Source organism: Phycodurus eques, chromosome 1 (genome assembly GCF_024500275.1).
Source record: "Phycodurus eques isolate BA_2022a chromosome 1, UOR_Pequ_1.1, whole genome shotgun sequence".
Taxonomy (NCBI): Eukaryota; Metazoa; Chordata; class Actinopteri; order Syngnathiformes; family Syngnathidae; genus Phycodurus; species Phycodurus eques.
This window is the reverse complement of record NC_084525.1, coordinates 10,453,658-10,466,839: the sequence shown is the minus strand read 5'-3', so window position 1 is coordinate 10,466,839 and position 13,182 is coordinate 10,453,658. Positions and strand designations below refer to the sequence as shown.

The following is a 13,182-nucleotide window of genomic DNA, read 5'->3' as shown; positions in this document are numbered from 1 at the left end:
TTTTTCCAAGGCCAAATCCCTCCCACCCCACAGACCTTATGACTGTGCTGTTGACTTGCTGCCTGGAACCACACCCCCACGAGGGAGGCTGTTCTCTCTTTCAGGGCCGGAACACAAGGCCATGAAGGAGTACGTGGAAGAATCACTGGCAGCTGGGATCATTCGCCCATCTTCATCCCCTGCAGGAGCATGATTTTTCTTTGTGGACAAAAGGACAAGACCCTGCGATCCTGTATCGATTACAGGGGTCTCAACGAGATAAGTGTAAATAACAGGTACCCTCTTCCTCTCATCTCCACCGCCTTTGAGTTCCTGGAGGGAGCCAAGATTTTCACCAAACTGGACTTAAATGCGTATCATCTAGTCAGGATAAGGGAGGGGGATGAATGGAAAACAGCATTCAACACACCAACGGGACATTATGAGTATTTGGTAATGTCTTTTGGACTTACTAACGCTCCAGCTGTTTTCCAAACCTTGTCAATTACTTTTGTTTTTGTCTATTTGGACGACATTTTGATATTCTCCCCGGATGAGGAGACTCACATTATTCATGTCCGCTCTGTATTGCAGCGGTTACTGCAGAATCAACTATATGTCAAGGCTGAAAAATGTGAGTTCCACAAGGCGTCCTTTTCTTTTCTGGGTTTCGTCCTGGCTCAAGGTGAAGTCAAAATGGACCCTTGAAAAGTCGAGGCCGTTAATTGGCCTACTCCCACGTCACGCAAAGATGTACAAAGGTTCTTAGGGTTCGCAAACGTCTACAGAAAATTCATCAGAAATTTCAGTTCTATAGCCTCTCCTTTGCATGATCTTACCTCGCCACACAAACCTTTTGTATGGAACCCACTTTGTCAGGCAACATTTCAAAAACTTAAATCGAGCTTTACCTCCGCTCCCGTCCTTACTTTGCCAGATCTCAAACAGCAGTTTGTGGTAAAAGTCGATGCGTCTGATGCCGGAATAGGAGCAGTGCTCTCCCAAAAATCTCTCAAGGATGATAAATTGCATCCTTGTGCTTTTCTCTCAAAAAACTGACCCCAGCTTAGAAAAATAATGACATTAGTGACCGTGAACTGCTGGCAGTCAAGGTGGCTTTGATGGAGTGGAGGCAATGGCTAGAGGGGGCACAGACTCCGTTTTTAGTATGGACAGATCACAAGAACCTTGAGTATCTCAAGTCCGCTAAAAGATGAAATGCTAGATGGGCTCTGTTCTTCACTAGATTTAATTTCATGTTATCCTACCGACCTGGTTCTAAAAATGGTAAGCCAGATGCTTTGTCACGTATTTTCTGCGAAGAGAATTCTTTGTCCGGCCCGAAGACTATTTTGCCCAAGTCATGTTTCATTTCCGCTTTTGTTTGGGACATTGAAACTGCGGTTAAAGGGGCTCTGAAAAACACTCTTAGCCCTGAAGATTGCCCTGAAAACAGGCTTTGTGTGGTTCCGACCTTAAGGGGAAGAGTCATCCACTGGGCTCACACGAACCGAACTGTGTCACCCAGGCATTGCCAAGACGCAATCAGTGGTCGAACAGCGCTTTTGGTGGCCTAATGTTAGGAGGGATGTTATAGATTACGTCAATGCTTGCCAGGTATGTGCTGCTAACAAATCCTTTCGTCAACATCCTTCTGGGGAGTTTCGACCCCTGCCAATGCCACAACGTCCTTGGTCACAGATTTCCGTAGACTTTGTGACAGGATTACCGGCCTTGAAAGGTAATACCACAATTCTCACCATTGTTGACAGGTTCTCTAAAATGGCTCACTTCATTGCACTCCTGAAACTACCCTCAGCTAAAGATACTGCAGAGTTAATGATCAATCAGGTATTCAAATTCCATGGTTTCCCCAAGAATGTGGTGTCTGATAGGGGTCCCCAATTCATTTCGCAATTTTGGAAAGAGTTTTACAATCTCATAGGTGCTACCGTCAGTCTGTCATCTGGGTTTCACCCTGAAAACAACGGCCAAACCGAGAGGCTGAACCAGGACCTGAAGACTGGGCTCCGATGTCTCGCTTCACAGGAGCCGCGATCCTGGTCTCAGAAACTGGTTTGGGTCGAATTCTCCCACAATTCCCTCCCCTCTGCATCCACTGGTCTATCGCCTTTTCACGTTGTGCATGGTTACCAACCATGTCTGTTTCCTTCCATAGCCCCAGAGTTCACAGTTCCAGCAGCATTGAGCTTGGTGAGACGCTGCAGGAGGACCTGGGAGCGAGCCCGCCAGATGCTGCTGCACCAGGGACGGTCCTACAAAGCTGCTGCTGACCGTCGGAGGACACCGGCCCCGAACTACAAAGTGGGTCAGCGAGTTTGGCTCTCGACCAAACATATTCCACTCCGGGTGGAGTCCAAGAAGCTCGCTCCCAGGTTCGTTGGGCCCTTCCCTATCACAAAGATAATCAACCCTGTCACCGTGAAGCTGAGGCTCCCAAGCTCGATGCGGGTCCACCCTGCTTTTCACGTCAGCCTACTCAAGCCAACCCGGGAGTCCCCTCTGGTCCTGCCTTCCAGGCCCCCTCCTCCCCCCCGGTTTGTGGATGGGGGCCCTGTCTTTTCTGTGAAGCGGCTGTTGTCGTCTCGTCGGAGGGGGAGGGAGTTTCAATATTTGCTGGACTGGGAGGGCCTTGTCGTCGCAAGGCCCTCTGGTGGACTGGGAGGGCCTTGTTGTCGCGTTCCAGCATTCCTTGTTTCCACGTCACAGACTCACAGTGAAACTTGACCCTGTTCCGATTATTGGCCTCGCCTCTTTGCCTCATGTTTTTGGATACTGTTGCCTTCCTTGGATTGCCTGCCTTTGTACCAACCTATGCCCGTATATTAAACCTCTCTTTTTGGAAACTGTCAATTTGTTTTGGAGTCGTGCATTTTTGGGTCCTATCCTCTGTTCCGTTCATGACAATAGTGAATGCAATCCTTTCCATTCACAGAAGTGGGCAGATGTGCCAGAGGTGTCCAGTTGAGTTGCTACTTAACGCTACATACGTCATGAGACTGTGCCTAATTTGCATCATGTACAAGGGAAATTATGTGGAGTCTTTGAGAATGACTAATATGGTATGAGGATTAATCTGTTTGATTGTCTCCCCAGATTCAGCATTAGAGCAGGGAGGACAAAGAGGATTTTTCCATCTGTCTGGCAAGTCAATTTTGAGGAGGTTTATTTATTTGCATTCTGTCTCCTAATTCAGGTTGATTACAATAATTTGTGGTCAATCGTAGAGCTACTTTTTTTTTAAAATAATAAGGGTAATAGTAAAGCACAATATATAGATTAATAAGTACTAGTTAAGGCTTCTTGAAGAAATAGCAGACTGGAGAATCTGGGAAGTCATTTGGTGCCCCAGAGCGCTAAAATCGCAGGGAACTGGCACCAAATTGTTTATGACAGGACACAGGCGTCCCAGCTGGGGGGACCAGCTTTACGACTGGGAGCGGGTGTGAGTTTTAGGAGTTTATGGTATTGCAAAGGCCAGGGAGAGATTTACAATAGGATTGATTAATTAATGCAATGGCTAGATGCATGGGCTGTAGTAGTTGAGGGTGACATGATTTGATAATTTGGCAGATGTAATATTGGGAATTAGGGGATTTAGGCAAACAGTTAGTTACGGCATATTAGCGAAAGCAATGAATGACACCTGTAGTCTTGTAAAGGTGCCTGGGATAAATTATGCGCCGTATCGTGTGGTTAGTTGAGCGACATCTAACCAAGCCACTTCTTTTACACCTGGATAGTGATAAAAAATAATTATTAGCCTGAGCTATTTTTAAATCATCACTCTAGCAGACACATCACTTTACTGAGGAGGAAGACCTCGTGTAGTGATGGTAATATTTATTTCAAACCTATCAACCTTCAAATACAAGCTGTGTGGTTGCAGGAGATGAGTTAACTGTTAGCCCAAACATGACCAAGGGAAGTTGGATATTAATTGGGTTATAGAAGCCTCAAGTGGCTGTACAAGTTTCGTAACTCTCAAATTATGGATGTGGATACGCAATCTGGGTAAGAACGCTAATGCTTCACAATGGGATGGTTAGGTGTTATGGTTCGACCAATAGGTGTTCTGTGTTCAGTTTTGTCTGTGTGGTGTTCATGGGAATGGACATCCACTCCTGGGTCCAGGTCAATGTTATTGTCTGAAACGTCTCACTTGTCATGTCGTGTTAAATGTTTATATTTCGTGTTTAATGTTTGTGTCGTATTAATTAAAAGCAGAAATTGAGCACCAATGAAGCCGGTTAACAGAAGTAATGAAGGATGTGATCACGTGCGAGAGACAACAGACCTTTAGTCACCAAGGACAGTGTGACAGACGAGAATACGGTCTACACAGACTGTTGAATTACTGACCTTTGCGACTGTGTACATGATGAAGAGGGGGTGACTGATTTGTTGAAATAACATTATTTTTCAGGACGCCCAGGAGGATGCTGCTTGATAGTGTTGTTGTATTGCAGGTTGTTGGTGTGCTGACTTAACGCTGATTTTTATGTGATTCTTGGTCTATTGACATTAACACATTTGTGAAACAGGTTAATGATCAATTGGGGAATAAGGTTAATGGTGGGTGACAATTGCCAATTTGTCCCTTCTCTGGAGTATGTATACAGGAATTATGTATTCCACCCCTTTGGCAGGAGTATCTTTTGCAGAGTTGTGATTAATTTATATAAGAGTTTGTTTGCAAGTCTTTTCAGCTGAGCCTCTGCGACAGGGAAGACGACCTGTTTGATTGTCTATGGTGTTGTGTGTGGATATTGTGTTTTGGTGTTAAATTGGTCATTTAACATGGGGGGAAATATATACATCCTGTATGTCTGCCCGAAGAAGGTCATACTCATGACTCTGGTGATCTCCCTGATTATAGTAACAGGAATCTATTTCAGAATGCCTTCAAAACAAGAACAACAAGTGAAAAGAGGGCCGTGAAGCCAAAAGGGGCCCTAGAGTTGAATTACACGCTGGGGGAAAGGACGCTGGAAGGAGGAACATTTTACTGCTGCTACTAAGTTCGAGTCGACATGTGCCTACCAGCGGATGACTATTGACAATCTGGAGGGTGAGTGCCAGCGATGAGACCACATGTATCCTCTAACTAAGGTAAAAGGTGCTCCCCTCTATGATGCCGAAATAGTCCGGTCCCTACCTTGCATCTTCCAAAATAAGACTAAGGTAACTTTCCTGATCAATTAGCCACCCGGATCCACAGTTTTGTAAATTCACACTCTTTATTGACTATTATGATGCAGCCCGATTGGGTAAGATGTCTGATTTGTGGTGGATGTGTGGTGATGGTTTGTTGTGGGTCTTGCTACCCAGTGAATGGACAGGCACTTGTGCATTGGTTTCTATGATAACCCCCACAGTGATCAAGCCTGTCTCTCAGCAGGAAATCAACCATATGACAGATTTCACCTGGGAGCGTGACTGGTGTGGGAGGTGTATTACTCCTTTTCTCAGGAGTCTTGTCCTCAGGATTGCTCTCAAGGCCTTTGAAGGGAAGGAACCCACGGCCGATATCTGCAGCTGCCACTGAAAGAGGACGTGGAGAACATGAGCGCGCCCGCTCCTTTGAATGACGCCTTTGTATCCTCTTCTTAAGTTTATGGGATATTTGCTGTATTTAGTTTGGGCTTTATTGAGTATTGTAGCGAACTAGGCTGCATGTTTAGAGGATATTGATCTCTGAAAAACAGAGATCAAAAGGGGGATTAAAGGATTTTATTGTGTAACTGGTCTGGGGGTAAACAAAGGTGTTTATTGCAGTATAGTATAAAATGGAAATCAGATAAGGGTGTGGGAGTGTGTTGCAGGAAAGCTCCCAGCAGGGTGCATGTGGAGGCCACAAAGAACAGATGTCGGAGAAGACAATGGCTGCGGGGGTTGCTGTAAACATGAGAAGACCGTGCCTGGAGCCAGCGGTAAATGGTCATCATTCTGCAGAGCAATGATGACGTCAGATGGGACCATGGACCAATCAGAGGACAGCGATTGCATACTTCCTCTTTTAAACATTGTATAAGTCAGGGGCAGGAACAGATAGCTTTGTTCAGTCTGCGCTGTCTCTGCTGAGGCTAGGATAAGCGTAGCTGCTGACTCAGAGCTCTGTAAAATGTATAGACTCCTCTGTCAGGAATAAATTGGTTGACTTTTAACATGTTATAATTGTAGTTCTTTCACAAAAACGAACACGCATGGAACCTCGAGAGTAATAGGTGATTATAAAATTCTGGTTCCTACACAAACAAAAGGAGAAATAAAACATGACTTGGGCAAAATGGTTATAGGGTCGGACAAATAATTATCTACACAGAAAATACGTGATAAAGCATCTGGCTTACCATTTTTAGAACCAGGTCGGTAGGATAACTTGAAATTAAATCTTGTGAAGAATAGAGCCCATCTAGCCTGCTTAGCATTTCATCTTTTAGCGGACTTGAGATACTCAAGGTTCTTGTGATCCGTCCATACTAAAAATGGGGTCTGAGCCCCTTCTAGCCATTGCCTCCACTCTGTCAAACCCACCTTGACAGCCAGCAGTTCACGGTCACCTATGTCAGTTTTTTCGAGAGATAAGCACAAGGATGTAACTTACCATCCTTGCGACATTCCTGGGAGAGCACTGCTCCTATTCTGGCATCAGACACATCAACTTCAACAACAAACTGCTGTTTGGGAACTGGCAAAGTGAGGATGGGAGCGGAGGTAAAGCTCAATTTTAGTTTCTGAAAAGTTGACTGACAAAGCGGGTTCCACACAAACGGTCTGTGTGGTGAGGTAAGATCATGCAAAGGCAAAGCTATTGAACTGAAATTTCTAATGAACTTTCTGTAGAAATTTGCAAACCCTAAGAACCTTTGTAGGTCCTTGCGTGATGTGGGAGTGGGCAAATTAGTCACGGCATCAACTTTGCAAGGGTCCATTTTGATTTTCCCTGGAGCCAGCATGAAACCCAGAAAAGAAGCGGACACCTTATGAAACTCACATTTATCAGCCTTGACAAAGAGTTCATTCTGCAGTAACCACTGCAACACAGAGCGGACATGAATGATGTGAGTCTCCTCATCCGGGGATAATATCAAAATTTCGTCCAAATATACAAAAACGTACACATTCAACATGTCACGCAAGACATCATTGACAAAGTTCTGGAAAACAGCTGGAGCATTAGTTAGTCCAAAAGGCATTACCAAATACTCATAATGTGTTGAATGATGTTTTCCATTCACCCCCCTCCCTTATCTTGACGAGATGATATGCATTTCTCAAGTCTAGTTTGGTGAAAACCTTGGCTCCCTCCAGGAACTCAAAGGCGGTGGAGATGAGCGGAAGAGGGTACCTGTTTTTCACAGTTATTTCATTGAGACCCCGGTAATCGATACAGGGTAGCAGGGTCTTGCCCTTCTTGTCCACAAAGAAAAATCCTGCTCCCACTGGGGATGAGGATGAGCGAATGATCCCGGCTACCAGTGATTCTTCCACATAATCCTTCATGGCATTGTGTTCCAGCCCTGAAAGAGAGAACAACCTCCCCCGTGGAGGTGTGGTTCCAGGCAGCAAGTCAACTGCACAGTCATAAAGTCTGTGGGGTGGAAGGGATTTGGCTTTGGACTTGGAAAACGTCTTTCATGTCATGGTAACAGGTGGGCACTTGAGACAAGTAAGGATCAGAGTCAATAAATACAGATGTATGAATCTCTTGATCTGGAGAGCGTAGTGTTACTTTAGAAAGAACCTGGGTAGGGTCTTCCGTAATAACATTTAGACCCACCACTCCCGTGCCCTTGTGACAGTTGTTCACGGAATGACCCAACTGCCCGCAGTAGAAGCACCGCCCTTCCCTCAACCGACGTTGACGTTCCTCAGGGGAGAGACGGAGCCTGCCCAGTTGCATGGGTTCATCCGTGGTGACGCTAGCCAGTGGATTGAGACTGACAACAGGGGATCTGCCTTGGTTTGGCTGGTCACCGAGGCTCATCCTCCAAGTGCGTGCTGACGCATCCTTCCGCTGATCTCCGTCCAGCTCGCGATCCAAAAGCCTTTTGTCGCTCTTTATGGTGAGAGTGATGCGAGTGTCCAAGTCGGTCGGCAGGTCTAGTGGGACCAAATGATCCTTAATGGCGGGGATAGTCCTCAAAAAAATGCATCGGGTAGTGCCCTGTTATTCCACTGACTCTCAGCTGCTAGATGGCAAAACTCAATCGCATAATCTGACACCCTGCGCTTGCCTTGTTGTAAGGTGACAAGGGAGCGAGCTGCCTCACGATCTGGTGTGGAATACTGAAAAACTTGCTCTATAGACTTTACAAAAGAAGCCCAAGAATGACGTGGCAGAATTGCGGCTCCATTCAGCAGTAGCCCACGCCTCCGCACAACCAGTCATGTGGGAAATGACAAACGCAATCTTTGCCCACTCGGTGGGGAAGGCAGCTGCCTGCATCTCAAAGTGGAGTTCGCACTGCGTGATGAACGGCTTTCCCAGAATCTCCAGAGAACCTCTCCGGTCGAGAAAGCTGTGGGCAGACAGCAGCGGATGTGGCAGGTGGCTGCATGGTGACTGCTTCACATAGAAACGGTGGTACAGTGGCAACATCGGGTGCTGTGCCAACTGGTTCCTTCTTCTGAACCATATTCATTAGAACTTCAAACTGTGAGGCCACCTGTCTCATCATAGTGTCCTGATGCTCTGACAGTCCCTTTAGATGAAGGTGGAGGGCAGCAAGCTGCTCATCCTGCTTCGAGATGCCTTGACCCCGCGCTTGAAGGGCTTTGCGCACTGGGTCTGAGTCCGCTGGGTCCTTGTTATGGCCAATCATTCTGTCATGAACAGAACAAAGGACAGGACCCAAAATGCATGACTCCAATTCAAATGGACATTTTCAAAAAGAGAAGTTTGATAAACGGGCAGAGTTCGGTACACAGCCAGGCAATCCAAAAAGACAACAGTATCCAAAAAACGTGAGGCAAAAAGGCAAGGTCAATAAACAGAACAGGATCTAGTATTACTATGAGTCGGTGACGTGGAAACAAGGAATGCTGGAACGTGACAACAAGGTTCAACGAACTGGCGACCAGAAAGAATGAGACACGAGGTTAAATGCATGGGGTAATTCGGGTAAACGACGCACAGGTGGAGAAGATGCTCTCAGGAGCAGGTGTGGACGACAACAACCAGAACACACATCCATGACAGTCTGTTTTTATACCCACAAACATTTAATAAATCAGGCCCTTACTGTGCCAGTGCTTCAAAATTACCAATGTAAAAAAGTAGGAAAAGAGCACAGACCTTCACGGCCATACCATTGGCATCCGTGCCAAAGGAGGCAGCAGAAATAAATGTGTTAGGAACTGTGCTGGTGTTGGTTTCACTGATGTAGACTTTTGACAGTGGGATGTGAAGCTCTCGACTCGCCACCTGCCCGCAAACAAGTGTAGAGAGATTATTCTGAAATTTCTGATGTTGAGCATCAACTCCCTACCTGCTGAATTTTGGTATGAAGTCCTTGACCCATCTCTGTCCCGGAATGAGTTACCAGAACAGAGCCGTCATTATAGATGTTCACCAGAGCACCAGCCTAAATACACAAAACATATTCCACATTCTTTTGGAAGCCGACACACAAACAGAACCAACTTACTTGATTCAGCATGCCATCTGAGAAGGCGATTCCATATTTGATCGGGATGATGGAGAGCCCTCTCTTCTTCCACCGGTTCTGCTGGTTATACGTGGCCACAGCAATGCGCCGACCACAAAAGTCCGACTTGAGCTTACATTCGTCCCAGCAGCGTAACAAGTTCTCCGGGCTGAACTCCACCTTGTAGTGGGTGAGTGACGGCCCTTTGTACATGTTTCTCTCTCGAACCTGATGAACCATTTGTTAATTAGACCTTTTAGTCAAATACATTGGTACCTTAATGTGCGAGTTTAATTCGTTTCGTAACCACGCTAAAAGCTCAAATCAATCATCTGTTAAATCAACTTTTCCCATCGAATTGAATGGAAATGCCATTCATCCATTCCGAAATCCCCTTAATAAAAACAAAAACAAAATTGGTAACATGTTGTTTTTATTGTACTGTACAAAAACACGCAGTAACTAAACTACTTTCTGGAGAAATTGTGTGTGAATGCTGAATGAAATATGGGAAAATGTGGAATGATGTTGAATAAAATGGAATGATACGGAATCACATGGAATAAGCTGAACAAGTTTAAATTTGAACATTTGAATCGGTCAAGAAATGTGCAAACTCGAGGTAAATACAACCCCAATTCCAATTAAGTTGGGACGTTGTGTTAAACATAAATAAAAACAGAATACATCCATCCATCCATCCATCCATTTTCTACCGCTTATCCGGGTCGGGTTGCAAGGGCAGTAGCTTTAGCAGGGACGCCCAGACTTCCCTCTCCCCAGCCACTTCATCCAGCTCTTCCAGGGGGATCCCGAGGCGTTCCCAGGCCAGCCGAAGGGCGTAGTCTCTCCAGCGTGTCCTGGGTCGGTCCGGGGTCTCCTCCCGGGGGGACGTGCCCGGAACACCTCACCAGGGAGGCGTCCGGGAGGCATCCGAATCAGATGCCCCAGCCTCCTCATCTGGCTCCTCTCAATGCGGAGGAGCAGCGGCTCTACTCTGAAATCCTCCCGGATGACCGAGCTTCTCACCCTATCTCTAAGGGAGAGCCCAGACACCCTGCGGAGGAAACTAATTTCGGCTTGTATCCGGGATCTTGTTCTTTCGGTCACGACCCACAGCTCATGACCATAGGTGAGGGTAGGAACGAAGATCGACCGGTAAATTGAGAGCTTCGTCTTTCGGCTTAGCTCCTTCTTTACCACAACGGACCGATACAAAGTCTGCATCACTGCAGACGCTGCACCGATTCGCCTGTCGATCTCCCGTTCCATTCTTCCCTCACTTGTGAACAAGACCCCAAGATACTTGAACTCCTCCACTTGGGGCAGGATCTCATCCCCGACCTGGAGAGAGCATGCCACCCTTTTCCGACTGAGGACCATGGTCTGAGATTTGGAGGTGCTGATTCTCATCCCAGCCATTTCACACTCGGCTGCGAACTGCTCCAGTGAGAGTTGGAGGTCACGGCTTGATGAAGCCAACAGAACCACATCATCTGCAAAAAGCAGAGATGCAATACTGAGGCCACCAAACCGGACCCCCTCTACCCCTTGGCTGCGCCTAGAAATTCTGTCCATAAAAGTTATGAACAGAATCGGCGACAAAGGGCACCCTTGGCGGAGTCCAACCCTCACCGGGAAAGAGTCCGACTTACTGCCGGATATGCGGACCAAACTCTGACTCCGGTCGTACAGGGACCGAACAGCCTGTATCAGGAGGTTCGGTACCCCATACTCCCGAAGCACCCTCCTCAGGACTCCCCGAGGGACACGGTCGAACGCCTTCTCCAAGTCCACAAAACACATGTAGACTGGTTGGGCGAACTCCCATGCACCCTCGAGGACCCTGCCGAGGGTGTAGAGCTGGTCCACTGTTCCACGGCCAGGACGAAAACCACACTGCTCCTCCTGAATCTGAGATTCGACTTCCCGACGGACCCTCCTCTCCAGCACCCCTGAATAGACCTTACCAGGGAGGCTGAGCAGTGTGATCCCCCTGTAGTTGGAACACACCCTCCTGTCCCCCTTCTTAAAAAGGGGGACCACCACCCCAGTCTGCCAATCCAGAGGCACTGTCCCCCGATGTCCACGCGATGTTGCAGAGGCGTGTCAACCAGGACAGCCCCACATTCTGCCAGACGTTCCCAGCAGACCCTCACAATACGTAGGGCCTGCCACGTCGGACCGGCATCTTCCCCCACCATCGGAGCCAACTCACCACCAGGTGGTGATCATTTGACAGCTCCGCCCCTCTCTTCACCTGAGTGTCCAAGACATGCGGCCGCAAGTCCGATGACACGACCACAAAGTCGATCATCGAACTGCGACCTAGGGTGTCCTGGTGCCAAGTGCACATGTGGACACCCTTATGCTTGAACATGGTGTTCGTTATGGACAATCCGTGACGAGCACAGAAGTCCAATAACAGAACACCACTCGGGTTCTGATCGGGGGGGGGGGCCGTTCCTCCCAATCACGCCCTTCCAGGTCTCACTGTCATTGCCCACGTGAGCATTGAAGTCCCCCAACAGAACAATGGAGTCCCCAGCGGGAGCGCTCTCCGGCACCCCCTCCAAGGACTCCAAAAAGGGTGGGTCCTCTGAAGTGCTGTTAGGTCCATAGGCACAAACAACAGTCAGGACCCGTCCCCCCACCCGAAGGCGGAGGGAGGCTACCCTCTCGTCCACCGGGGTGAACCCCAACGTACAGGCGCCGAGCCGGGGGGCAATAAGTATACCCACACCTGCTCGGCGCCTCTCACCGTGGGCAACTCCAGAGTGGAAGAGAGTCCAACCCCTCTCGAGAGGACTGGTACCAGAGCCCAAGCTGTGTGTGGAGGCAAGTCCGACTATATCGAGTTGGAACTTCTCGACCTCACACACCAGCTCGGGCTTCTTCCCTGCCAGAGAGGTGATATTCCACGTCCCTAGAGCCAGCTTCTGTAGCCGCGGATCGGATCGCCAAGGTCCCCACCTTCGGCCACCGCCCAGCTCACATTGCACCCGAGCCCTATGGCCCCTCCCACAGGTGGTGAGCCCATGGGAAGGAGGACCCACGTTACCCTTTCGGGCTGTGCCCGGCCGGGCCCCATGGGTGCAGGCCCGGCCACCAGGCGCTCGCCTTCGAGCCCCACCACCAGGAAAAAGAATGATTTGAAAAAAGAAAAAAAAAAAAAAAGAATACAATGATTTGCAAATCATGTTCAACCTATATTTAATTGAATACACTACAAAGACAAGATATTTAATGTTCAAACTGATAAACTATTGTTTTTAGCAAATAATCCTTAACTTAGAATTTTATGGCTGCAACACGTTACAAAAAAGTTGGGACAGGGTCATGTTTACCACAATGTTACATCACACTTTTTTAAACAACATTCAATAAACGTTTGGGAACTGAAGACACTAATTGTTGAAGCTTTGTAGGTGGAATTCTTTCCCATTCTTGCTTGATGTCCGGGGTCTCCGTTCATAATGCGCCACACATTTTCAATGGGAGACAGGTCTGGACTGCAGGCAGGCCACTC

At 47.7% G+C, this 13,182-nt stretch overlaps 1 protein-coding gene across 2 annotated transcripts in view; it reads right to left on the bottom strand.

The window, feature by feature from the left end:
- The window catches only part of aox6 (aldehyde oxidase 6), a 48,753-nt gene that overhangs the window by 23,208 nt on the left and 12,363 nt on the right, over positions 1-13,182 (bottom strand). For both annotated transcript variants that reach the window (XM_061676646.1, XM_061676655.1), the window contains 3 exons: positions 9,654-9,881; positions 9,495-9,590; positions 9,302-9,430 (listed from right to left, as the gene is read on the bottom strand). In XM_061676646.1, the coding sequence (XP_061532630.1) occupies positions 9,302-9,430; positions 9,495-9,590; positions 9,654-9,881 (453 nt within the window). The remainder of the gene's footprint in view (positions 1-9,301; positions 9,431-9,494; positions 9,591-9,653; positions 9,882-13,182) is intronic.